The sequence below is a fragment of the Chroicocephalus ridibundus genome, chromosome 2 (assembly GCF_963924245.1).
Source record: "Chroicocephalus ridibundus chromosome 2, bChrRid1.1, whole genome shotgun sequence".
NCBI classification, from domain to species: domain Eukaryota; kingdom Metazoa; phylum Chordata; class Aves; order Charadriiformes; family Laridae; genus Chroicocephalus; species Chroicocephalus ridibundus.
Genome location: NC_086285.1, coordinates 54584487 through 54609906, shown reverse-complemented (window position 1 = coordinate 54609906; position 25420 = coordinate 54584487). Strand labels below are relative to the sequence as shown.

The window sequence follows — 25420 nt, the reverse complement described above, 5'->3', positions numbered from 1 at the left end:
AAGAGGCAAAACAGCTTTATGGTGTCTTCAGGCACAACCATTAGTCTCACTGATGACTGTAAGCATGTAATGAGAACGTTTCTGAGAAGATGATCTCCCGGAAGCTTTCTCACCGTGCACACTCTTGGTGTGTGAGGAAAATGCCGCGTGATCTCTGCGCATTCATACAGTCACAGAGCTGCATTTAGACCTGAGCAATTATCTACTGTACAGTTCTCCTCCTAAAAGGTCTGTTTCAAAAACATCAGCTTTTAAAAATTAATCACTCCCAGCCAGAATAGCGTTTAATCAACATTCACTAATTTGCTGTGTCTCACTTTGTGAGAAGGTGGTGGTCATCATTATAATTGCCTAAGAGGTATTCTCAGAGATGAAAGTTTCTTGCCTTTCCCACAAAATTTTTGCCAGTATCTTCTCACACTAGCTTGGAAGAGCCCTGAAAACAGACAGTAATGCTATATACAAGTTGGGACAAAATGGTTTTTAAATAACAGGACAAAAACATATATATTAGCTAACAAGTTTTAAACCATCAGAGCAGACAGAGCACACTTCGTCTCCACGTGTTGGCCAGCCAAGAGAATTCTGAGTTTCTCTTTGCATTGGAGAGTCCTCTTAAAGACTTTTAAACACACCCACTAAGATGAGGTATATGATGCATTAAACCCATCTTTTTCTCATCTAGACTAGGCATCATAGTTTGGTACTGCTTGTCGGATATGGATATGTTTTGGAAAACCACTTAAGTCATCAAACTGATTTCCAGTAAATCACTTAGCAGCCTTGACTGCAACCTGCACTGGTTTTCATGTCATGCAACAAAGCTGGGCAGCCCTACAATCCACCCTTGCTTTCCCAGTACTGCCCACTCGTTTCCTCCTTCTCTTCTTTGCCTACAAACACGTATTCACGCACAGATCACATTTCCCATTACTATTACATTTCCAATACTATGTATTGATACTACAGTAACAGGAAAAATTTAAATAATACCTTTGTCCTGATAGTGACCCTAAGATGTCTCTATAGCATCTAGAGGTTGTTTGGTTATTCAGCAAAACCCAGTCTGCAACTGTATTTCAGCCTGAATTGACACAGCGACAAGGGTGTTGACCAGTGACCTAAACAAATCTATGTCAGGACATTTGAAGTGCCCTCAGCATTCAAAGCATCTGCAGTGGGCTGGCACACAAGAGATACAGAAGACCCATGCCCTTTTGAAGTCAGAGGCCACATGGTTTTGTGAGACAACATAGGATGTGTCTATGTGTCAGCAGTTAAGTCCTCTGTTTGAGATTAAATCCACGGGAGTTCAACTCATAGAGCTAGAAGATGCACTTCTAGATTTGCAAGTCCTTCTTCAGATCTGAGAGACAGCTAACACCTAATAACTGTGATAGCTATTTTTCTGATCAAATAACAAGCTTTCTACTTTTCAGTGAGCTGAGCTCCAACTCAATTTCAGAAGAATATAAGTAACCTATATTCGTCCAAGGGATACACGCCTCGGATCAGGAAACACTGCTGAACTGACACACAGATTTATTAAAAGCTGTATTACATAGTTATGGCTGTTTAAGTGCCCTCTTATTCAAAATGGTTGTCAGATATCTTTCCTACAGAAGAGTAATGCCTAACAGTATAGTTAAACTAACTTCATTTGGTGTCTGTTTTCCCTTGATACAAATCTAGTAGCAATGAAAAATTCCTCTGTATATTCCTGACCAAAATATGGATGTCTTTTATTAATCCACTGAAAATGCATGTCACTTCTAAACATTAACAATTTTAGTTCAAAGCAAAAATACTACATTTTTATGCTTCCTAGTGAATTCATGCTTTCCTTAATGTTCCATGTCTGTTCTTCAAGCTGAGATCCTTCCGCGGAGACAAACCCATCATAAAACCTGATGCCTGGGTAGCACATTCCTAATTCAGATTGAAAGCTTTTGCTGAATCCATGTGCGTATGATGCTTTGAAGAAACATGCTCTCCTAATTACATCCTTTCAGCAAACAGCTGGAAGAATAAGCAGGTGAATGCTGTAAAGTCTGCTCTTATTATAACTAAACAGTTTTCCAAATTAAGAATGGGCAGTTACATATATGCAGACATCACAAAGTCTGCCTCAGAAAAAGCCAGTCATGTCTTTGTTTACCCTGTTTTCCCCATTTTCTTCAGCACATAGAAGTTAACCTGTTGATTCACCAAGCAAGTCCCTCATCCATTCTCAGTATATGGCAAGCCAGATGTTAATCAGAGCCCTGTTGAAGTGTTATGCTAGAGGACAAGACAATTTCATACGGTTTAGATTATGTTGTTCCTGCTTCTGCTTCTCTTTCAACTTCTAACACCTCCTTTCAGATGAAGGAACTGAAGAAATTTGTCATCTTTTCTTCCACCTACACCTTTTACAGCCACATCTTCTCTGTGTGCAGGTCTGCAGACAGTGTGCGAGGTTTCTCAGAGCCATCCATATTTCTACCACTGGATTAATAAGAGCAACTCACAGCTTTCCAGCTGCACATGGCAGAGGAAAGTGCTTTTGCTAGTGATGTGACAAACTCCCTGCAGGTTTCAAACATCTGCGAGATTCTGTACCACCTTCTGTCATTTTTTTTTTTTTTTAACTGTTCTGAATTGTCCCCAAACCACCTGAGACAGGAGCCCAAGCCTAACCACTGCACAACTCTTATTAATGTGTTAGTATTAATTGAAGCATTAAAGGATAATAAAGTGGAAATTCAGAAATATCTTTACATCTATTCTTTAAATTCCCCCCAAGTGAAGGTTACTGGACAAGTGATGATGAGGCAAATTCAGCTTTAATGATATTTTCCTTCCAAGATATTTCAGTTCTGAATTCAGATGAGAGCACAGTGTCAAGGCTATGCTGATAAGTAAAGGCTGAGCATTGCTTTCTAGAGATAAAAAAGGTGAGAGTTGATGTTGATTGTCACTGGTCTCTCGCTGTTTCCCAAGGACACTGACAAAAAGCATAGCACTGGCCTGCCCATAGGGTCCCATACACAGAGAAACTGGGACAGTGCACTCCCAGTGTCCAGACCATCCAGCTGAGAATGGGGGTGAAGTGAAACTGAACTAAATCACACGCATTTGGAATGGTCGTTCGGAAAGTTCCAAGAGATTTGGGAGAGGCTGTTTCTGCCATCACCAGACTTCCTCAGGTTTGGTCACAAAAAGAGTAAAAAGCGTCAGGTCTTTAGGATTTTCCTCACACGAATGCTCTGCCAAACTGTTGGGGTCTCCAGCTAATTCACACCTCGCTTTAAGAACGGAAGAGGTGTATCTATTCCACGTATCCTTGTAACTCCACACCGATATTCACCGCTTCCAGGCGTGTGGTGTGAGGTAGCTGTGACCATCGATCGTTTCAGATGGACCCTGACGTTGCACGATTTCCAGCACCGTCCTCCTCTGGGCAACTGCTGTGCACGCTGAGGGCAGAGTCCTTCAGGCTCTGGGGGTAAAGCTCTCACTTCTGGAAGCTGTGGTGTTTGTCAGCCTTCCAGCCCCTCACTTTGGCAAGCTTTAGGACAGGACTGGAGATGAATTCTTCTGGTCCGGCTTTTAGAGTTTTCTTTAAAACGGCCATCAAAGCGCATCACTGCTTGACATAGCAACAAGGTGGCTGATTAATGATACCTACTAGTGACTTCAGTCCTTGGTGTCTTTAAGCTCTGTCAATGAACAGACCGGTGCTCAAGTTCTTTGTGCCTCATGAGTCATTAAAATTGAAGCTATAACATGAAATAGAGCAAGTTGTTGTCGCCATTGTTTATTAGTGCAGAAACTCCCAGAAGGAGCATTTGTCATCACAATCTAAAAACATTCACAGTATTGCCAGGGGAAGAAAAAAAATATTAAAAAATATCACAACTGCAATCTGTAAGAAAGCTGAAGTACAACCATTCACAATGGGTTAGCCAGTCTAAAGAAAAAGCAGCAACAAGCTGATTGCTTTTCAGAGCACGAACAACATATTCTTATGACAGTCTTGGTTTTCTCTTCTAAGCAAATCTATTGCTGGCAAAAGGTGTTGGACTGGCTGCCTTAGGAGATCAAACTCACTCACTTATCCATATGCAACACAATTATCATTCATAGTCCAAATTTTTATTTCATTGCTGTGCTTCAATCATGACCTACACGAGCACCGTTCAGCCACGGCTGGACAGTACCGTAGCCTCTGTGCCTGTTCATTCCTTGCGCATTCTCATGAGAAACAACATGTTATTTCATTTTGGAGAGGCTTAACCAGATGCTCCGATGCCAATAACTTATTTCACAAAACCATGAGATGTAAACCACGGGACCATTGCTGTTCGAGGGCATGGATCCCACCAGATCCTGCAGTGGGTAGTGGATAATTATTTCTGTCCTGACTACGAGACAAAACTGGAAAAGAAGAGACAAAACTGGAAAAAGAAGTCCTAGTCAGTATCACTAAGTACTGACAGAATTTGTTGAAGTGTTATTAGGTAGCTGAAAAATACCTTCAACAGGGAAATTATCAGCTCATGTAGAACTCAGTTATGGTAGTATCTGTTTTGATTGGAACAGGAGAAAAAAAACCCTAGAATTTAAAACCATCTTTTAGCAGACAAAGAAATCAGAATAAATGGATTCCATGTACAGAGGTGGTTCATTTGAAATGTTGTCAGCATCTCTCATTTTTTTTTTTTAATTTTACTCTTTTTTTGGTTTAAAAAAGAAAAAAAGAAAAAGGTGCTATCTGCTGTGAATTTTCACAGGAAGAACGAGCAAGAACCCAAGAAAGAACCATTTACATCCTATCTACTCATTACTATTAACATCCCAGACTCAGAAAAGCAACCCAATGAGACAATGGTCTACAAGCCTAGAATAACTGCGTATCACCGATCAGCAAGTCCAGAGAGCGCTTTCTGCACTGCATAAAGCGTTGTTTCTGACAACAAACTTAAGAGGATTTCCCCCCTCCCCCTTTTAAAAATAGCTGGTCCTAATCAAAACAATAATTAGACATAAGCTGAAAATGTGTTTTATGCAAATATTAGTCAAGAAAGGTTCCAAAGCTATGAACCTTAATTACATGCACCACTAAATCTGAATGTGTTGCACAGGAGCACAGAAATAAGATACTTGTACATGTTAAGAGTAATAACCTCAGAAAGAAATCATGATTTAACTGTAGCACTTCTATTATATTCAGACAATTGTTATTTCTTCTCTCTGAAGGTACGGTTACAGCTAAGTGAGGGGGAACATGAGTTTAAATACTCTATGAATCAGAATGAAGATTAGGAATAAGCAGCTGTACTGAAAAAAGAACAGATTTAAGAAAAGGTTTTCTGACCAGATGTCCAAAGTCCCACCCCTACATCTTGTGAGAAAACAAAGCCTTTCTCTACTATAATTTCTCCCAATATCTGGCTGAGGAAAAAAAACCTAAAAACAGTAAAACACAAAAAACCCACAACACATCTTTGGAAATGATAGTGCCAAACTGTACTCTTGAGAGCTTGGGATTGGTCTTATTAAGCTGAATGTATCTAATGTACCTGTCGTGCATGCACCCGCTCATCCATCCGTGCAATCAGGCATATAATATCTCTTGAGTATGGTCAAAAAACAAATCCACAATATAAATACCTCAGATATTTTATGAAGCCCTTGTGAAGGATAGTATGTGCAGGTAGGTGCGTAACAACTGGATGTTTCTGTTGTTCTTCTGGGTGATGACAGTCTAACATCACCATCCACTGGAGCATAACATTAATTCAAACCCTAGAAAAGTACACGTGAAATTCTGTAACAGGGTCTGCATCTCTTCCGACTCATCAGTAGATGGATGAGACTGAGCGAAGGAGATACACCAGCCAAAAACTACAGTAAATTGCTTCTTAATCTTCTCTGTGGTGGTGCTCATTGAAACATGTATTAAATATATTAATGTGTAATTCCTTTTTAAACTACTGCACACACAAAGAAAGCCCGAATCCTTTGCTTCTACGTAAGGTTTCTTTTCCTTTTTTGGTGTTAACACTTGGAAGCCAGCCTGTCAAAATACATTACTAGCCATGCTCCCCTGTGCCTGTGGAGATGGCATGGCACTCGGCAAGGGGCTGCCAATGCTTTCGCAAGAGACTTTTGGTGTTTTCACCTTAATGTGCGATAAATCCTTTGGCCCAGAGAGAGTGCAGTGTCCATGTGGATATGGCATAAAGATCTGGAGGAATTCTCCCTTGTCATCTAATTAAAGTTAAATGCCATCCACAAGTTATCATCCCAAAATAGGCAGGACAACAGGGCAAACAAAATGCATTTGTTGGGGAAAAAAAATATTATTCATAATACTTGAACAGTTTATTGAGAATGTGCTAAAACAAACAGAGCGCTTAATCAGCAGAAATCAAACAGAGAGACTCTCTGATGTGGCAATGAGGAAGGAGGGTTTATAGCTTTCCCAGATTCGATAAGACTTGTTAGTGGCTCCAGTGTAATCCACATTAGAAGTGAGAAATTTCTCTTGAGAAAAAGTCACGCTGCCAGGAGATAACTGATTCTCTCCTGGGGCAAATTATCTCAGCAAGGATGCCTCATCCCTTGCATTTGATATATTTTTAACAAAATGCCTTCAGATTCCCTCTTCATCTTTTGCAAAGGAGATGCACGTTTAGGAAGTGAGAGATTTTGAAGGCTGGAAGCTTATTACAGGACTTCAATTCTATTGCCCTCCCCCAGAGGAGGTCCCCAAGTTAAAGCTCATTCCCACATTAACTGCCAAAATAACGTCAGTCACTAACATTTTATTATTTTTTTTCTCCTTTCTCCCTCTCTCCTCCTTACCCCCCCAAAAAAACATTGTCCTTTGGTCTGACCGCTAAATCAAAGAGAGGGATTAAAACAACTCATTATCAATTCAAATTGAATTTGAGACACAGCTAAGACATAGGAGTTCTGAATTAGTCACGGAAATGCTGCATCTTAGGGTAATTTAAATGACCAGCTTTTTGTAATTACCTAGTGTACTGAAAATTGCCTAGAAGTTGCTATAGCTCATACATTATAAATGCTTGACAGGAAAAATCAATGGACTACCTATCTGCTACTTGAAGTACCAGTTCAGAGGGGTCAACTCATTAGCAGCTGTTGGTATTATTGGTTTGACCAGATATAATTTAGCATTCCAGTAGAAAACAAAACAAAACCATTTAAATTATTTTGTTTTCTTCCTTCTTTTGGCATTTTATTTCCCAGGAACTTCTGGCTGCTCAACTGAAAGGTAGAGTGATACAGCCTAAGGGCAGCAAGTGGCAGTAAGACCCCAAACCGTAGGGTTTCCCACTTGTTTCCTGAGCTTCCCCTTGGAGGGAAAGGTTTTCAACAGACAAGACTCTGTGGTTCTGTGTGTACTGTGCTAGTGGAAGACCAACACCTGCCTTCTTTACGCTGTGGATTACAAAAATTCACATACAGTTAGGAAAGAGGGATGAGGAAGAACAAGGGAATGGGAAATGGCAGCTGGGGAAGGAAGGACTGGAGACAGTTGTGTTAACATTTGTGTTAACACTTATTTTCAGGGAATAAAACCAGAAGTTTTTTCAGATACTCATGTAGATCATCTGTGAACATTGAGAAATTCTGTGAACATCAAGAAATTGCAGTGCAAATAAGAAGAAAAGAACACAAAGAGAAGTTCTATAGAGCAGCCTCTGCCTTTGCTAACAGTTACATTAAGCTCCAAAAAAAGAAGCCCCCTTACTAATGGCATAAACTGTTTTCATCCAGACTTGGGAAATGAATAGTCTGATTATCCGTAGAGGGACTGCATGAATAGCAACCATCTTAGCTTCCTCCCTCTTAGGCTACCAACACGACCCTCAAAGTTAATGTCATTTTAACTAAGGAAGTTTCACTGGGTTGCATGCATCGAATCCGAGTAATTTACTCCTCAGGGGCAAAACAAAAAAACTTTAAAAAAAACCAATAGTATTTTAGAGGAAGATCATGTCTAATAGGCAACAATATAGGGCTTAACTGAATTCTTCATTAAGTTTTATTATCCTTCTTATTCAAATTACATGTAAATCATGGGAGAAGAACTCCCTGGTACATCCTCTCATCAACTTGTAATCTAATTCTCCAAACATGCTTCAGTAAAGAATCTCAGATTAACTAAAATGGAAATGAACACTTACTGGTATCTGCGCACCCCCAAGCAGAATTCTATTCCATACATGTGAAGGAATGAACACTGCAAAACCTTGAAGAAAAAAGCAAGCCACTTCAATTCAGCTGAAAACAAGTCAGTGAGAAGAGCGCTGGGTATCACCGAAAGAAGCCAAACTAAGCCAGTGGGAAGGTGTCAGGAGATTGGGTTTATTCTTCTCCATGCAGCTTTCCAGATACATACATGTACTATTTTGCTTGGTTCCAATTGGCGGAAACAGAAGTGCCAAAATATCATAATCTCTATCTCTATCACCTGTTTTTAGAGTGTTAATCACCTGGGTGCATAGCTAGTGAAAAACCTCCAGCAGCTTTTTTCCAGACAACTTTTCATAACAAAGCCTAGAAAAGTAGTAGAAGGCACAACACTACTTCTGCTCTGACACGTCCACAAGATTTGAATCAGGAAAACTTGTCCGGCACTAAGAATTTTGAAGGAAAAAAAAAAAAAAGCGCACCTTTAGAGGACCAATGCAAAAGCAGGTGTGTTATCGGTTCTGCTGAAACAATACTGAAGTTTATGGCTGAATTTCACCTAAACATGAACACGATTAAGAAAAACCTGAATGTAACTTTCTTTTGATAGGTAAGGACACTTGTCATCATAGTATTTGAGTAGCATAACCTACTTTTTCCATTTTCAAATCTGGCAGAGTCCATTCCTTATCAAGCAAGATGTGTTATTGTTACAACGAATTCTGCATGATCAGTACCTTTTTAGGTATTATAAATCAGCTGAAAAACTATGCTCAATAATATTCAATATTTTAATAGTCATTAATCATTAAGGACTTGTATTTATCGATAATTATCCAGCACTAGATAATATAAGATATGGAATAAAATTAATTTTAGTAAAATAATATGAATATATATATATATCAGTAAGAAAGATTTAGTTGCTATTTAATCATTTTTCATAATTATTTTGAACTTATTCCTGCTCTGGATAAAGATAAGTCCCATTACTCACATCAGGAATCCAAAATTTATACTTTCCTCTATTAGAGCCATCATATTAAGAAATGGCTGACACCTTTTGGAGTAGAAAAACTGCATAAGGTTTCAAAAGCACAGCGAAAAAAACCCCACGTATCTGTACAGGGTCCAATCTCACTGCATCTTCCAGCTCTCTTAAATGGAGGGAACTAGGAGAAGGACAGAAAGCCGGAGGGTATTTAAAACATTTACATTCCAATGTTTATCTCTTATAGAAAGTGTTAGCAGAACAAAAGCTGGGATTTTGTAGAAGGTAGGCTTCGTTCTCTTACCATGAAGTTTCCCTAGACATAGCCAAGTGATATAAACTTCCTCCATAAATTAAAGCACAAACTCCACCTAGCTCTGTGAACTTGAACCGGAGCCTCTTTTTCAGAGCTGTGTAATGCTGCCAGTATCTGATTGCATTTAAGCCACATTAGAAGATCACTCAGGTTGCGAAGTAAAGCAGCCGGAAAGCTAGGAAATACTGAATTAAGGTTGCCAATGTCACTTTAATTTGCCCCCTTCACATACTGATTGATTATAAGCTTTACTTACATGACCGTGTTCAATTTCTTCCCAAAGCACCTATGATTCCGCAGTGCAATGAATACAGAGCACTCAACAAATCAATACCTTTTTTACTGAAATTAAGTGTTCATTAAGTTTAACAGAAACAACTGCACTTGTGATATTACAGAAGTCAGTCAGCAGATCTCTTTTTGCACAACGCCTAGCAGCCCTGAACTGAAAATTTAACATCAGTTTCCCTGAAGCCCAGAGTTTCAAGAAGTCCTACTGAAGCTACAGGGAGCCGAGGAGGTCTCAGCACCCAAACGACCACGCTTTACAAAGAATTTTGATACATCAAGTCGTACATTGTGTGTGCATGCTAGCGATTAGGATATTGACCTTTAATGCATCCTATATTGCTGGAGTTGCTCGGATAGTATACGTATATATAAAGAAAAACTTGAGCTAAGCAGTATTATAATTACTTGCACAGCTTAAGGAATTAGGGGTATTTTTATTATTTGTAATTAAGATAACCTTGCAAGGTCAATAGATAAGCTGTGGAAATGAAATGGCATCAGAACTAAGAACTAAGCATATTGTCAAATTGAGGAAGTTGATGAATGCCAACAGTTAATCAGGGCCACAGTGATGTTCTCAAGCACCAAGAGTTGGAAGAGATGACCTCCGGAGGTCCCCTTCAGTCTACATTACTCTATCAATGGCAGTGACAACTACCACCCATATATAACACCCTTGCTCAGACAATCAGCTTTGAGAGAGCACTGATGCTTCTTCATTGCAGTGAAGATCTCTTTAGCGTGTCCTAACAGCACTAAAGGATGAGATTAATCCCCAGCACAGAGTTTTCCTCACAGGATCTGGTCCCAAGTAAAGACCTAACTTAAAGATTACCTAGAATGAGGCTTTACCTGCATTTTGAAATAATACAAAAGAGACAGTGGATTATTTTAATCTAAAGAGGTAGCAGCATGAGTAACCCTGAAGATGACTACGCACTAAAGCTGGGGAAAAAAAAATACACTTTTCCACTTATTTTGTATGTAACACCATTTGTGAATGTATGGTTTCACCTCTTGTGCTACACACTAATATAAATACATCACACACTTTTTTTTTTTTTAAGGAAGAACACGTTCACATTCACATTTTCCTCCAAGAGTGTATTACCTAAATGCTGGAGCAAATTGGAATTGAGAAGCACAGACATAGATGAGAGAGAATAGCAAAGTGTGGGAAAGGGATGGAAAAGATCTCTGCTTATGAGTTTCCTGCCCGATCGTCTGAAGTGGAAACAACAAAACCCTTATGAAAATTAGGGAAGGCTTCATGTTCCGGCCATGTGGTTTGTATCAGATGCCAACCTTTTTTAATTAGAGTAAAATCTTTTTTAAAGAAATCACATTAGTATTTTGCAGGGCCCGTTAGGATGCTTCTTTCAGGGTCACAGCCATATTTCAAAGGCACTTTGGTTACATTTCCTTTTCTACTTTGTGCTTCATGTACAGCATTAACAGGTACTTAGAGGTAAAAAAATCCATCCATGAAGAACGGATAAAGTATCAGGACTCTTTCTTACTTGACTTTTATCTAAAATGAGTTCACTGTAAAAGAAGCATTTGCACCTTAATAGAAAATTAAGCTGTACAATTAACCAACATGCAGCTAAACTAAGACAACGCATGCAATTCTGTCTTACTGGCGGAGTGAAAATACATGGCTGTGGATCATAATGAAGGAAAATGTATGCCACGTACACAAACACAGATTATTTATCTGACACATTTTGAGAGGATAAATAGGACTTTAGTGAGTCCTTAGAAGTGCAAAACTGACTGCACTAGCTGAATGTCACCCAAGCAGATGAACCTAATCTAGGAGGCGACTGCCAAGGGCTACTTGAAAGGCTCATTTCCCTTTTAATCTCCCAGGGAGCTGAAGGTGCCAAGTGCCTCCCAGAAAAACACGGGCAGTCCACAGCCAGCTGTCTTCAGGATAACTGGGAGTCTCAACAGTCAAATCAAACATGACTAAGGTCTCAAGTGCTCCAGAGAAAGCAAAACCAACCCAGGACCTGAAAGTCCAAGAGCGCTTTGGCTTTCTGTCTAGTTATCCCTCTTGCTGACTACTTCTTCAGTCTCTATTTAACAAGCTATCTGCTATTCACTTAACCAAGGGGAACTAGATATGAGAATGATAGATGACCCAAGTTCTGATTAAATATCCTTCTCCTCTGGTATCGTTGTGATTAATCTGCATCACAGTTCAGTGGTTCAGATGCAATTGCTAGGTTGGGAGTAATGAAATTAGTGTTGTCTAGACAGCTGTGAAACTTCTAAGTTTATGAGGAAAATCGTATCAATACATAATTGTTACAAAAGCATTGGAGTCAACACAGTTAACAGAATGATCAATGCAAGAGTCAGCGTCTGTCATTTCCAATTACAATTTTAGGATGCCTCAGATTTTACTCCGACTCTTTCTCCTCGAGTTGTCTTGCACATACCTCATCTTCCTTCTCAACAGGTCTGCAATCAGGGGAATCTGTTTCTTTACACCGCAAGGCACAGAGGACAGCAGTGTTTCTCCTACATAGCTAAGTGCCGCTTACTACCACCTAGGTATTCTTATGTGGTGACACTCACCAAAGAGAAACAAAAAGAAGAAGATGCAAAAGCAAACAAAAGATCATTTCAGTTCAGCTGCTAGTCACCCTCCAGAGCTTGGTGATGTAGGAACTGCTGAGATAGTTTTGAAAAAAACGTAACAAAGGGAAAAAGAAAACCCCTCAACAGATGAATGTGAGAAATGAGGTGGAGCCAAGTGATCAGTTCATTGCTGGAATTACCAACTCCACAGAGAGATACTACTTAAAACCAGCCTTTAAATGAATTGCTGGCCCACTGCTTCCTTTTGCTGGATGCTACACTTCTGCATCAGGCGGCAGTATGTGCAATTTCCCATTTAGTATCACACCTTAATCACACAGCAGGTGGCAAACTCAAGTCAGAAGTTTACTAGCCAGCTAATTTGCCCTAGGTGCTGGCAAAGCACGGTTCCCAACCACAGCAGCTACTTCACAGCGCTACACAGCCCTCCGGCCGGCAGACAGTGCCCGCTGAGCAAGGTTATTGGGAGTAGCTGCTCGGCAATTGCTGCATGCCGGTCCCTGGAGCGGCCGCTTGCCTCCGCAGAGCTCAGACCAGTTGTTAAGACCATGAAGTCCATCTGCCCAGCTGCCTCACACACACAGGCAGCAGGCATCAGCGACAGAAAAAAAGAAAGTTCAAAATCCTAAGGGGCACAAACCTTAACCCTGTAATGGTATGTTTAAACAGACCAACACATTCAATTCTCTGTGTGCCATTGATACAACTGTGTATTGGGCTTGTAGGAGCTTTTAATGTACTTCATGTCTCTATCGAGGCTTACAGAAACTCTCCCCTAGAGAAGAGATGCTGAACACAAACCTCACTGATGCCATGGTTATGTACATGCAAAACACATTGAAACAAGACACAGCACTTAGGACAACGTGAGCAGCGCAGGGGATGGACACACAGAGAGCGATCAATCATTCTGGAAACCACGTCAGCCCCAGAAAAAAATCCTTTTGCAGCAACTCAAGACCTCTGGCCAGAGAAATGTTCACAATTCATTAACAATCAGTGTCAGCTCCACAGTTAGGAAAACAACTGTGAGCATATTTACCTTCTCCCTGTTCTTGTGTCTCACATTACGCAGTGCCCACCTGCACAGTTCAGCACAGAAATCTCCAAATCAGTATTTTCCACTAAACTGTCACAGCTCAAACCCACCTCATCCATGACTCAAGCCACCACACTTCAGTCTCTTGTGGCTGTGACACACAAGCACACACGTAGCCTGTCCTGCTAATTCTGCATTGGAGTGATCATCTTCGGCACAGGGTGACAGCAAACAGGAGGGGTGGCTGTGATGTCTTAGCCCATCACATCACCACGTTGGCTTATCTGCCAGTTCCCTCCATCATCACACAACATTAAAGGGCACATTCAGCAGAGCTGCAGGGTTTAGTCTTTAGGAAGCACTCTGCAGGAGTCTCAAATCCAGTTAAAGTCAACACGAACTAAAGATGCTCAGCACGCCATGAGATTTAAGTCACCAATTAATACGCCACATGCAGGGGAGGGGGAGTCAGCCCAGCACCAAAAAACTTCGTGCTGCAAAGTGGGTGCTCTGAAGCAACCAGGCACAAGGGCTCCAAAGAAAGAAAAATGAATCTGTCAAAGACCCCCATTGGGCCTCCTTCCTGCAAGGAGGCAGTAAGATAACCAGATCAGGTAGCTGTAATAGGGCCTGTTAATCAACAGGATTCCCGTTTTCTTTCAGTCTCCTGCAAAGGCACAGATCATTAGCAACACTACAAGCCCACAATCCATTTTGTTATTACAGCATGAGTAAGCGATAGGAGTTCGAACCAGCAGATCTTGCAGAAGGAACAGAGTGACATTTATCAGGGTTTGACCTCAAGGATAAATATTTCTGTCCTTACTCAGGGTGAACTACCAGTAACGTCAGAGGGGAGGACTACCACTAGCAACAGAGTGGATTTGGAGCAGCAGCAGAGCAAGATGGACCTTCAAAAGGGGAAACAATCAGTAGAATGGCATTTGCCTGGGAACAAAACTAATCTGGTAACATGAAAATCCTCCTTCAAAACCCCTAACAAAAAGAGACAGACGACTCACAAATACCTTCCAGTCCTCTGCGATTTACTCTTACCTCTGTGATGTTTTCTTGTATTTTCTCCTGCAGGAAAAGAACAAAATACAACTGAGATAAGAAGGCTCCACTGGTGAGGAGGAGAAAAGGAGAGGGTCAGAAATCAAGAACAATTAAGTGAAGTCACTTCTGCCATGAGAGTGACCCAGAAGAGTTGTAGCCATTCCCTTCTGCTAACCTCAGTGGTGGTTGCCACTAACTTCACTAGAAAAAGGTGTGTGTTTGCCTGTATGTGCATCTTGCCCTTTCTTTTTGGACGGGGTTGCTGCAGGTAGGAAAGAATGAGTTACTACTCTAAATGACTTAACAGGAAGTCCAAGTGGCAGAATCTTACTTCTACTTACTAGTAAAGTAGTTTTTCTGTCTCCATCCAGCAGATAAGTATGGCTTTATCTGTGGAGAGCCCACTAAGGTGGAGTGGTGGTGATGTGATGCATCCAACCACATTGGCTGCGGTGACTCAGTGGAAAACCCCAGGGATTTTACAGCAGCCTTGCTCTAAAAAGAACATCTAGATCCTAGCAAGTTCTCTAGTCCACCAAATCCCAGATGCCACACCACTTCGTTGCTTGTATCTTGGGACCTAACTGACCTGAGCCCAGGACGAGGAATGGCAAGAGCGGATAAGCATAGTGACAGCACCTCTTCTCCTCCCTCACCCTTACACTACATCAATTGCAGCAAAGGCTGTAAATCTCTTAGCACAGTGGATTTTGTCTTCTACAGCAGGCAATGGCACAAGTTGCTAATGCTCAGAGGAAGACAGTAGTCGTGAGCCCTGCTGCACAGTTACCCGTGTGGCTATACAGTTAGCTGCAGAGGTGTAGTGGCACTGTATGTTGTCTGTGAGCTCTCGATCCTACAGCCACCTTTTCCAATGGCTTTGCACAGCGCCTGGCAAAACAGGGTGTGGATCTCACCTGAGCTCAGCTTTGCTTTTATGATTTAAAGTAAAACTAATGATCTCTAAACTTCACAAGTAGCGATGGGGACAAGTGTCAGGGTGGACTGTGATGCAGAGTGCAAGATCAACACCCTGTTGTTTAGCCATACGCTAACAGACGGTCCCCACCTTTTCAATGTGTAGGTAATATTGTTAGAATGAGTGTACTGCTACAAGCATCAACTTCTTATTTTTCATCTCTGATATTACCGCACATGGAAAATTGTGGCTAAGGCAGGCCCAGAAAGCCCAAACGAGGGGTACTGTTTCTTAAAAATAAGCAGCAACATGGCAAAAAGGAATGTAGTGCTATTTTCTACTTAATAAGAAGCATGAATAATGTCTCCTGGCTCTCAAATGTTTCATCCAATATTACCTTTGGAAATTGTACTCATGCTTGTACCTGCTTCTGTATTCTGACCACGTTAGAATCCTCAAAATCCTAGATATTTACTTTAAAAGGATTTAAAAATATTTAATTTACACTTTACTGTGTGAAGAATTACTTATTTAAACTTGAACAGATGCAAAGGAGGAAAAGAGCAAACATTCATAGCAGCATCAAGATTCTAGCTTACTGGCATTCAGGATGCTGGCACATCCAAGCAGAAGCCCTCTTGGACATACTTGATTCTAAGGGAACTTTTCATTTTCATTTCAGAAGGGGGAAAAGAAGAAATTTCATTTTAAAGATCTAGATTCAGAAGTTTATATTCTGACAAATACAGAATTTCACTAAATTTTCTTGTGAAAAGAAAATGCTGAAAAAAACCCCACCTGAGTAGCCATTCCAATCCAGGTTAACTAAAATACCTTATTCCCAAGAAATATAAATTTGTTTAAATTTTCATTTCTACTATATAACTTTTTAAATTTTCAAATTAAGTTATTTACAAGTTAATTCTTTCCCCTGAAAGTATCTTATGGTGCCTCTCAGCACTATCAGAACTATTTTTTCCTTTATTAGTAATGCTAGTGACTTTCATATCATTTTATAAAGTGTTTCTCTTTCAGCCAAGCTTCACATTTGAGCAAAGACACCATTCATTAACTCCTGATTAGCTCAAATATCCTTGGATATTTTAAAGAAGTGACCCAGTCTTAGGGTGGTCTTCACATTTGAGTAATAACATCACTTTTCAGATCAGTCACACCTTTAATGCTCCTTTTACTCAAGAATATTTTTACTACGTTAAAAAAAACATGTACTATGACAGATGACGGTACTAGGAAAAAGGCATTTGCCTAGTCATAGGAGTTTTAAAAAACATATATACATTGTTTTTATTATTGTTGTTTATTGTTTCCACACCTGCAGTCCAATTACAGTCAAGGTTTACGTGTACCAAGTTAGTGATTGCATTTACCGGCACTGAATTTGCATGTTACAGTTGAAGAGAATATAACTAAAGGAACCCTTGTTTGTAGATTCAGTATCAGTACTGCATGCTCTTGCTTTACAAAGACCACCACCAGCAGCTTATGATATCCAGAAAAAAAAAAGTCCTGTATGCCTGAATTTCCAGCATTTCAAAACAAAGGTCTGACAATGGTACTCACCAACATTATAAAAAGATGGTGTTGATAACCTAAAGCTGTTTCCAAGTATAGCCTTCAGCTTGCTTTTTGAAACAGACAATGTTGACATCTACCTGCTTTATGCTTACAAACAAACCACCGCTTACACCTGCCTTCCATTAAATGAGATCATTGCAAACAAGGAAATGAGAGGGTGCCTCTTTTAACCCCAGAGCCAGCATGAGTGGTTGGCTGCCATCAGCAGCCATGTGTGAATGAACAAGAGGAAACTGGAGGGTGGGGCTTTGGGATTGCTTGGATTTATTTACTTATTTAAAAAAAACCATGCAGTACAAGCTATCCTGGTTTATCTCCCTGGGAGGAGTCTACGCAAAGAGGAACTAGCTGCTAAAGTGCCTTTAGCAGATGCTCTGGGATAAACCTGGAAACAGACATGTCTTCCAGTCAAGCTCAAGGGACATGTGATTTTCTGAACAAACCCAAGCTATCCCTCTTTCCCAGGAGGAAAAGAATGAAAGAGACCCAAAGGAGGTGGCATTACAGCTTCCCACACCTGCGGGCTGTCCCGTGCTCATACCTGCAAGAGGCTTGTTGAGATTACCAAATCTGTGTAAGTTCGGTTTCTTTTCCCACTGCACACGTGCCATGCCAGAACTGCCACATCCATTCAACTCCCATTACCTGCTGTGGAATGTATTACTCATAGGTCTACATTTAGTTAACATTAAAAAGAAAAAAAAAATTAGAACAAGGGAGATTTTTTTTTTCATGCTGAAGAGAATTAGCAGGTGACTTACACTAGGTAGGCCCTACATTACTTGTGTAAACTAGAAATAACTTCACTCAACTGAATGCAATTATACCTGCACGAGTATAGTATGGAGTGAGTCAGTCCTAGTACAAGAAGGCTGCTGGAGCCTAATGAAAGTAAACCCAGTTAGGAGTTTTAAAAATAGGTGCTTTGTAACAATCAAAACTAAACAAAGTGGTACGCAGGACAAAATTTCTGGCTCAGATGAGATGAAGTCAACAAGAGAGTTGAGCCCACTATTTCAGTGTCTGCTCTTCTGGGGATGGATGAATCCTTCATCTGACCAGAGGAACAACACGATATACTGGCCCAACATAAAAATTAGGACAGACTTTTGAAGGTATTTAAGCAGCAAGGTATAGCTACCTACAGCTATACAGGCACTCAATTCCCATTCTAATAAACAGATGCACAAAATTTCTCTGTGCTTTGATGCCCACCAGCTTCTTCAAGGCTAAGTATCTGTTCCCAGGGTTATGTTTCTACCTTTGCCATTTAATTCTGGTGCACCCTCAGGCAAATCACTTTCTCCCTCTATTTCCCCTTCAGACTCTTCCATTAGTGTGTTAGCTCTTCAGGGTTGCGGCTCCAGCTATACGGGGTTTTGCACATCAATTTATGACAGTGGGGTACAACTGGAATACAAATAACACTACTTTGGAGTTGTTGCAAAATGCTCCCACCCTTCCTGCGCATCTAGAAACCTGGAGATGGAGAGAATTTAATAGAAACACACAAAAACTGTGTCTGAATTTGGTAATGATGTTCTCAGGCCTTATTCTTCTGAGAGAGGTGAGTGAGATAATGTGACTGAGTAGGTACTTAGGAGTGAAGGCGGAGGGGTTGGGGGAATTAAGTAACTCTGCCAACTGCTCTGTTTTAGACCCATAATACAACTCAGAATATCAACTAGTTAGATGAGTTGCTCTTTCACTCCTACACAGCCTCTGAAGAATTACCTAAGCCACTTAAATTTTTTCACTCATAATAGTGGCTTGGTTAACACGGTGTTATTCCACATTTATTCCACAGGGTTTGGTATTAATGGCATCTTTTCAGTATATGGAGTAAAATTGTGGGTGCTGCAGGAGGATCTTTGCCTAACTTCATTCCTGGAAATTTATACTAAAATCTGAGAGTTAATGAGCATCACATTCTGCTCACACACTGCTGCTGCTAGAGACTAAGCGTTATATCTGCCCTTGGTAAGGTCTCTGCAGGCTCCTAACTTCAGTGCAGTGATCAGCCTTAGGCCACCAGCTGACAGATGTGAGCTTAACGACCTGAGGTACACACAGGTGAGTGCAGGTGATGTTTTTCAGTGAGTCAATGCTTCCCAGCTCAGGAATGCCAAGTGCCACAAGCATGCTTAAAGCCCGCTGAGATGGTCAAGTGACTCAGTTTTGCAGCTGCAGCTCAGAATCAGCCCTCACAGAGGCTTAATCTAACACATTCTGTTTTGCTTGGCCATTTCAATGGGTTCAGAGGGCGCACACCGTTGGTCAAAGCAGTTTAGCAAGCCAGATAGATCTTTTGAAGTCCTTCAAACTTGGTGGCCTGTGCTCTCCCCTTCGTACCACCAGTTGGCAATGCACAAGCCTGTATCTAACGCAGTGTCTGCTTTCAGGCTGGATCCGCGCTTCTTTGGGAAAAAGAGGGCAACAACTTTTTAGGGCACCAAGAGACTAGCTAAAGTGAACCTGTTTTTAAATCACCTGTGCAGTGGTTTAAAAAGATATTGCCCCCAGCCACCTTGTGTGCGACGCCCCACCATGGGTTAGCACCCTCACAGCATGGCTGGTGGATGCGAGTGCATCCCTGGGCATCGGCTGCTTCTGTGCAAAGTTCAGCCTTTTGGCTTGAAAAGCCAACAACGGTGGCTTTAAGCAATGATGCTGGGTTTCGTACTGCCATCTCTGCGTCAGAGAGGCAAAAGAAACTACCAGGACATTAACTCTTGCAGCTGATGCAGCCTCCCCAGAGCTTGCCTGCCGTTACCCTTATTTTTGTCACCGACATCGGTAAACATGATCAGAGCTACGTGCAGAGAAAGGAAACTCCTGCTTGAAGAGGAACATTTTACAAATGCTACTTCTTCAGGGGAACCACAATTGTTAAAGAAAACAGTTGCCACAAGCAAATATTTAAAATGAGTTATTCATAGGCTGGAGGAGAAAGAGGGACTTTTCCTCTTCTATATTTAGAAGCTTTATAATTAGCATGTAGAAGATGTGAGTGGGAGCTTAATCATCCGTTAACAAAAGCACCCAACAATGTCTGTCCCTCAGTACTGGAGTCCCACCACGTCGGTAGCTCACGCAAGTCATCTCTGCTTCCCTGCAGGGCTCCTCTCACCAGCTCATTTGGAAGCGCAGAGAGAAAAAGCCACTTTACTGTGAGGAAACATCCACCCCGTAACACGCACATTCTCACAGGTCTTTTTCTTTTCTTTCCTTTCCTGCCAGAGCTGGGCTTCTGACGTTACACTAAGTGTTAAGATAACACTACTAAAAGCCTGTTTCATAGTTTAGCAAACCAATAGCAAGATAAATGATGAAATTTGGCAAAAGACAAACAAGTCTGTCTAGAGGTCAAGGTGGAAGATTCTTCCTGCTCTTTTGTTACCCACTAGTGAATCTCTGGGTTTACTGAATGATATCTCTCCCCTTCCTTTTTCTGTAAGAGCCGACCATAATTCATGTTTACTGCTTTTGTCCCCAAATCCTTCCAGCTCATCGATCCAGGACCCCCAATATTTCCCGTCGATGGCCATGCCTAGGCAGGAGGATTAAGAGCATTTCCCAGCTCCCAAACCCAGGTGCCCTCTCTGGCCGTACGATGACGGCGCAGCAGTTCACACCAGGGGTAGGCACCATCCGCCTGTGCATCACTCCCAGGGAGAGGAGAGGAGGCGGGGGGCTCCGATCAAACTAGATTTTCTGACTGACGGGATCACTTAAATAAATTGAAAATCTTCTCTCCCAGCAGCTCGATATTCTGAATCATGCAGTGCATTACCAATTAATCATCATCATCACAGGATTAGTGATGCATTTATGTTATGTTACCAAAGCCTATACTAATAACCATGTATAAATCAATTCACAAAAACCCAATCTCACAGCACAGACTACGGACCGGCATCTGTCAAAGTTCAGGATCCCATGGGGGCCCTGACCAGAACTCAGAAATATATTGAGATCACCAGACTTCAAAGGGTATGATGCCATCAACTCCTACTGGGTTTTTAATTCCTTAATTGAAACAGGAAGACCAGCTTACTTGTTTTACTCACTCTCTATTCATTAATTTAAAAAAAAAAAAAAATAAAAATTTTTTTCTTCCACCTGGGCGATTCACCAGAATACTGTGCTAAGTTAAAAACAATACAATCACAGAGGCTAGTGACAGCAGAGAAGAAGAAATGGTAAGAGGTGGGTGAGAAAAGAAGAAAAGATTTCAGCTGGTACTTGAAATTTCATGGAGGGATTTTTTATGTGGGATTTTTACAAAATAAGAGGAGTCATTTTAAATTGGACCCAGAAATACACGGGGACATAGCGAAATCACAAGAGGATGAGAAAGTCACTCGTCTCATTTTAAGTAGATTAGAAGAGCCTGCGTGCTCTGAAGCATGGGCATGTGTGGCGCAGGCATACAAAGACAAGAAATGTTCACAACTTGAAACAGGTACGATGATTTCAGTAGAAACAGAGACAAGACAGTTGAGAGGCACAAGAGATCTGAGCCGAAAAAGTAGGGGAAAACATTTACATCTCGGAAACAAGAACTACTGCTACAAAGTGGAAATGAAGCTTGTGCTCAACTCACAAGCAGTAAAAAATAATATGTAAATAATTCAAGATCAGAAAATATCCTAATTGATTTTGCCCAAGGAAAATGCTATTTTGATAAATTTGAGTTGATCTGGCTCACCGTTGGGTTTTACCAGTCTGGCTACTGGGTTTTCTAACCAACCAGGCAAAAAAGAAACTTACAGCTTCATGTCCAAAATAGACGGCAATCATTACGACATACAAACGATCAGTCAATGTCTCTTGTGTTGCTTCTGCTTTGCTGTGACCTTTTGCCAGGGCTCTTACCTGTAGCTTAACAACCAGTTTCATGCTTGGTCATTTTGGGGTCTAACGTGTTTACAGAGTCCACATTAAGCATAGAGGCAATGCGTTTAAATTTTCCTTACAGAAAGGTGTGATAGCACAGGTGGTGAGGAATGTCTTCTGCAGCACAGCTCGAGGTAGTTCCAATCCCTTCTCTACCCATTTAGTAAAGAGCAGACAGAGCCTGGAGGTGTTACAGATGGGTGTTATGGATACGACCTGCACAGGCTGATATTAATGACGCTATTATGCTATATGCTCTCATGAGAGCTAATGACCTTAAACTGCACTTGAGTCCAAATTCCTTCATTGTTCATACGGTCAAAGTGCTGGGCTCTGGGCACCAATATCCTAGCAAAGCAAGGATTCAAGTATGGGGAAGGAGGAAGAGGGAAAGGGCGGTGGTATGAAGAGAGTCGCTCTAGAGATTTGCTCCTGCAGATAATGAAGGTACAACTGACTTTACCTACTTGGCACGACAAACTCAACCGATGGCTTGATCTCATCTCCCAAGGCTAGTGTAAATGCAGCCACCTATTGACCTTGGGCAGGAGGGTTGGGTAGGACCCCATACAACTATAACATTATTGTTCAAGCATTAGCATAAGAGATGTATAAGTTAAAGGTGTTTTATTTTCTGATGACATAAAGATGATCCATGATCAATTGTCATGATTTTGTTTGTTTAGCTTAATTTCAACAAAGGGCAATCGCGGCTTGCTCAAACTTCAGTAAACAGCATCTGCTATCAGAAGAGGCAAGGTAACTGCTGTGTATCTTTCCACGACATGGTACGTATACCAAATGAGGAGAAAAAGCAGCAAAGCAAAAGTTTACTTAATTAGTCTGCATTGAACATTTTATGTATAGGAAGGTTTTGAGTAAGACAGTCTGAGGTACGAGGATCTGCAGGGAGCCCTGGGAACCCCACGGGGACAGCTGAGTGCTCCAGCTTTGTCACCAAATGAGGTTTACAGTAAGGCCAAATCAGAAGGGTAAACTCAAATTCAGTAATGGAACTGCCCTGTACTGGGCAATAGCCTGGACTGGGATTTTAATGTGTTGCCATTTTAACTACAAAAGAATTATCAAATGTTGTTCTAAAAACTTCTAAAAATATTTCATTCATGTGGATTTTGTACAGAGCCAGTACAATTTCCCTATATTTACTCAGTTTTCCATCACTCCTCATGTAAAAAAAAAAAAAAAAAAAGAAAAACAACAAAAAACCAACAACCAAACCCATAAACAAACAAAAGCAACAAAAAACCCCTGCCATTACAGTTAGTATGGATTTAGCTGAAGCAAAATATGCAGTAAAAAGTAAAATGGGTCTGTTTATGACAATCTAACCCTTTGAAAATAATATAATCTACTGCTCATTCTGCTTTTTCTTAGTACACAACAAGCAAATTCTCTTGTGCTTCACACATATCACATTCTTAAGAAAAACGCGTGCTCAAAAAAATCCAGTTACAGGAAAGTGCATTTCAAGAAAATGAAGTCTTGACGTCTGAAAAGAATATAGAGCAGTTCTCAGTATTCATGCTTTAAAAAAAATAAAATAAGGACTGTCAAATCACCATACTGTATGACCTCCATATATTCACTATTTGAAAAATACATATAGTCTGACCGAGAGTTACTTGCTAGCTGGCCGCTCCAGATGACTTACGGAACATTTGGCTCTGAAATTAGTAAAGGTGATGACCTGCAAAGTACAGGATGGGTGGTACTTCAACATGCCTATTCTGTAGCCTCTCCCACTGGAAGAGATTGTGGCACTTCGTGCACAATGGGATCGGAGGGGCCGGGAGGGAAGAATACCTCCCCGCTGCTCTGAGCGTAGATGTGCTTCACATTGTGTTTACACGGCAACACTGACCTCCGCAAGTGGGATGCCGCTTCCTTGCTATTACAATGTCTCAAAAGAGGGAGCACATACGCAATCTTTCCTGTGCGTTCTTTAGTTGTATCCTGTTCGTTTCCCTAAGAAAAGAGCTTGTGGAAACGAGTCATATCAACGAGGAGCGTGCAAGGGAACAGTTCCTCTTGGAATCAGGCAAAGCAGAATTTTGCAGAGCACATATAGGGGCAGCATTGATGTATCGTGTACATTGAAAGCACATAATACTGTTTAGCAGGAATTCCACTCCCCCAGTGGCAAAAAGCTGTTAGATCCTGGAAGAAACAGGCATGTACAGATTAAAACTTATTTTAATCACTGCTACTATGCAAAACAAACATATTCAGATTCTGCGGGAGCCAAAAAGGCAGCTGTCCAGTTCGTTTCATGCAGGGTGGCTCTGTGATTAGTTACAGCACGCACGATGATGGGGAGAGGGAGAATCATTCTTCATACTCTGGATTAAATATCAAGACAGGAAACATGGACTGGAATTACATCAGACCAGACCAGCCGCGCGCATGAAGTTGCTAAACAAATCTGCATCTTGCCCTAAGCTCTAGTAAATCTATCAGACTGTTGGTTGTTATTGTTTCCCCCTCCAACCTTCCCCCCTCCCCCCGAACACAACCCACCCCCTCTGTCTGCTAGTAGACAGCTGGTGTGACGCAGAATTTTAAATCTCATGGTTTTGTGCCAGGCCCTCTCCTGACTCCGGGTTACAGGCTGAAACACTCAGATTACTGTTGAACAAGCCTAAACACGGGGTGAAAAATTTGCTGCACAAAGATGCAGTGTTCCCTTTCCAAAAGAAGCTTCACTTACCCATCCCCACCTCCCAACCACCCCCTCCTTCAGCGCGCTCTGGTAGTTTTTTTTAAATTATGCAAGCCTTTTAGCGACACTACTTTGGGTAGCGAGTCAGGACTGCTATTTGTCCTGACAGTGCCTTCTCATTAACAGAACAATTATTAGTCACTCTTAGGAAAAGGCAACGTTTAAACTTCTCATGAAGAGCCAATGCCCTTTTCCTGGACTTCCCAGCACACTCTGTTTCTGCAGAAGCAGGGACATTACAGAGGGAAGTCATCTGAACAACGAACAACGATGGGTCTCTGGGATAGCCAGTGCAAACCTGTTTGCAGAGGAAAAGTGGTTTCACGGAGGCTCCTATCCTCAAAATTGCTGGCTGCAGCAGGGCTCAGCACCTTCGGCAGACTGCCTGCTACTCTGTCAATGCTGTTCCTGTATCACTACATTATTCTCTGCAGAGAGCACAGAAGGTTGCCCATCTTTCCTTCCTTCACCCCCCCCCTCCAAGGTGTGAATGACACGGGTGTGATGGCACACAGCTGCCTCCACAAAACTAGGCATGAGGGCAGAGGGAAGGAAAGGAGGAAGGAGGAGAGGGAGAGAGGCGGCATCTGCCACCATCTGCAGCTCGGAAACGCTGCCCTGCGGTCTCGGCGTGGGAATTCCTCACCACAGAGAGGGAAACTTCGGGAGAGGGAACTGGGACGGACGGACGGGTGGGTGGATGGATGGGAACAGCGTTGAGTGTGCATACAGAGAATGGAGGAGGCTGT

At 41.5% G+C, this 25420-nt stretch overlaps 1 protein-coding gene across 8 annotated transcripts in view; it reads right to left on the bottom strand.

Annotated features, from left to right (window-relative positions):
• The window catches only part of PDE1C (phosphodiesterase 1C), a 315242-nt gene that overhangs the window by 170898 nt on the left and 118924 nt on the right, over positions 1-25420 (bottom strand). For 4 of the 8 annotated variants that reach the window (XM_063325534.1, XM_063325536.1, XM_063325535.1 and 1 more), the window contains one exon: positions 14515-14541. The exons of the other annotated variants lie outside the window; for them this stretch is intronic. In XM_063325534.1, coding sequence (XP_063181604.1) covers positions 14515-14541 — 27 coding nt within the window. The remainder of the gene's footprint in view (positions 1-14514; positions 14542-25420) is intronic. 8 annotated transcript variants of the gene reach the window in all.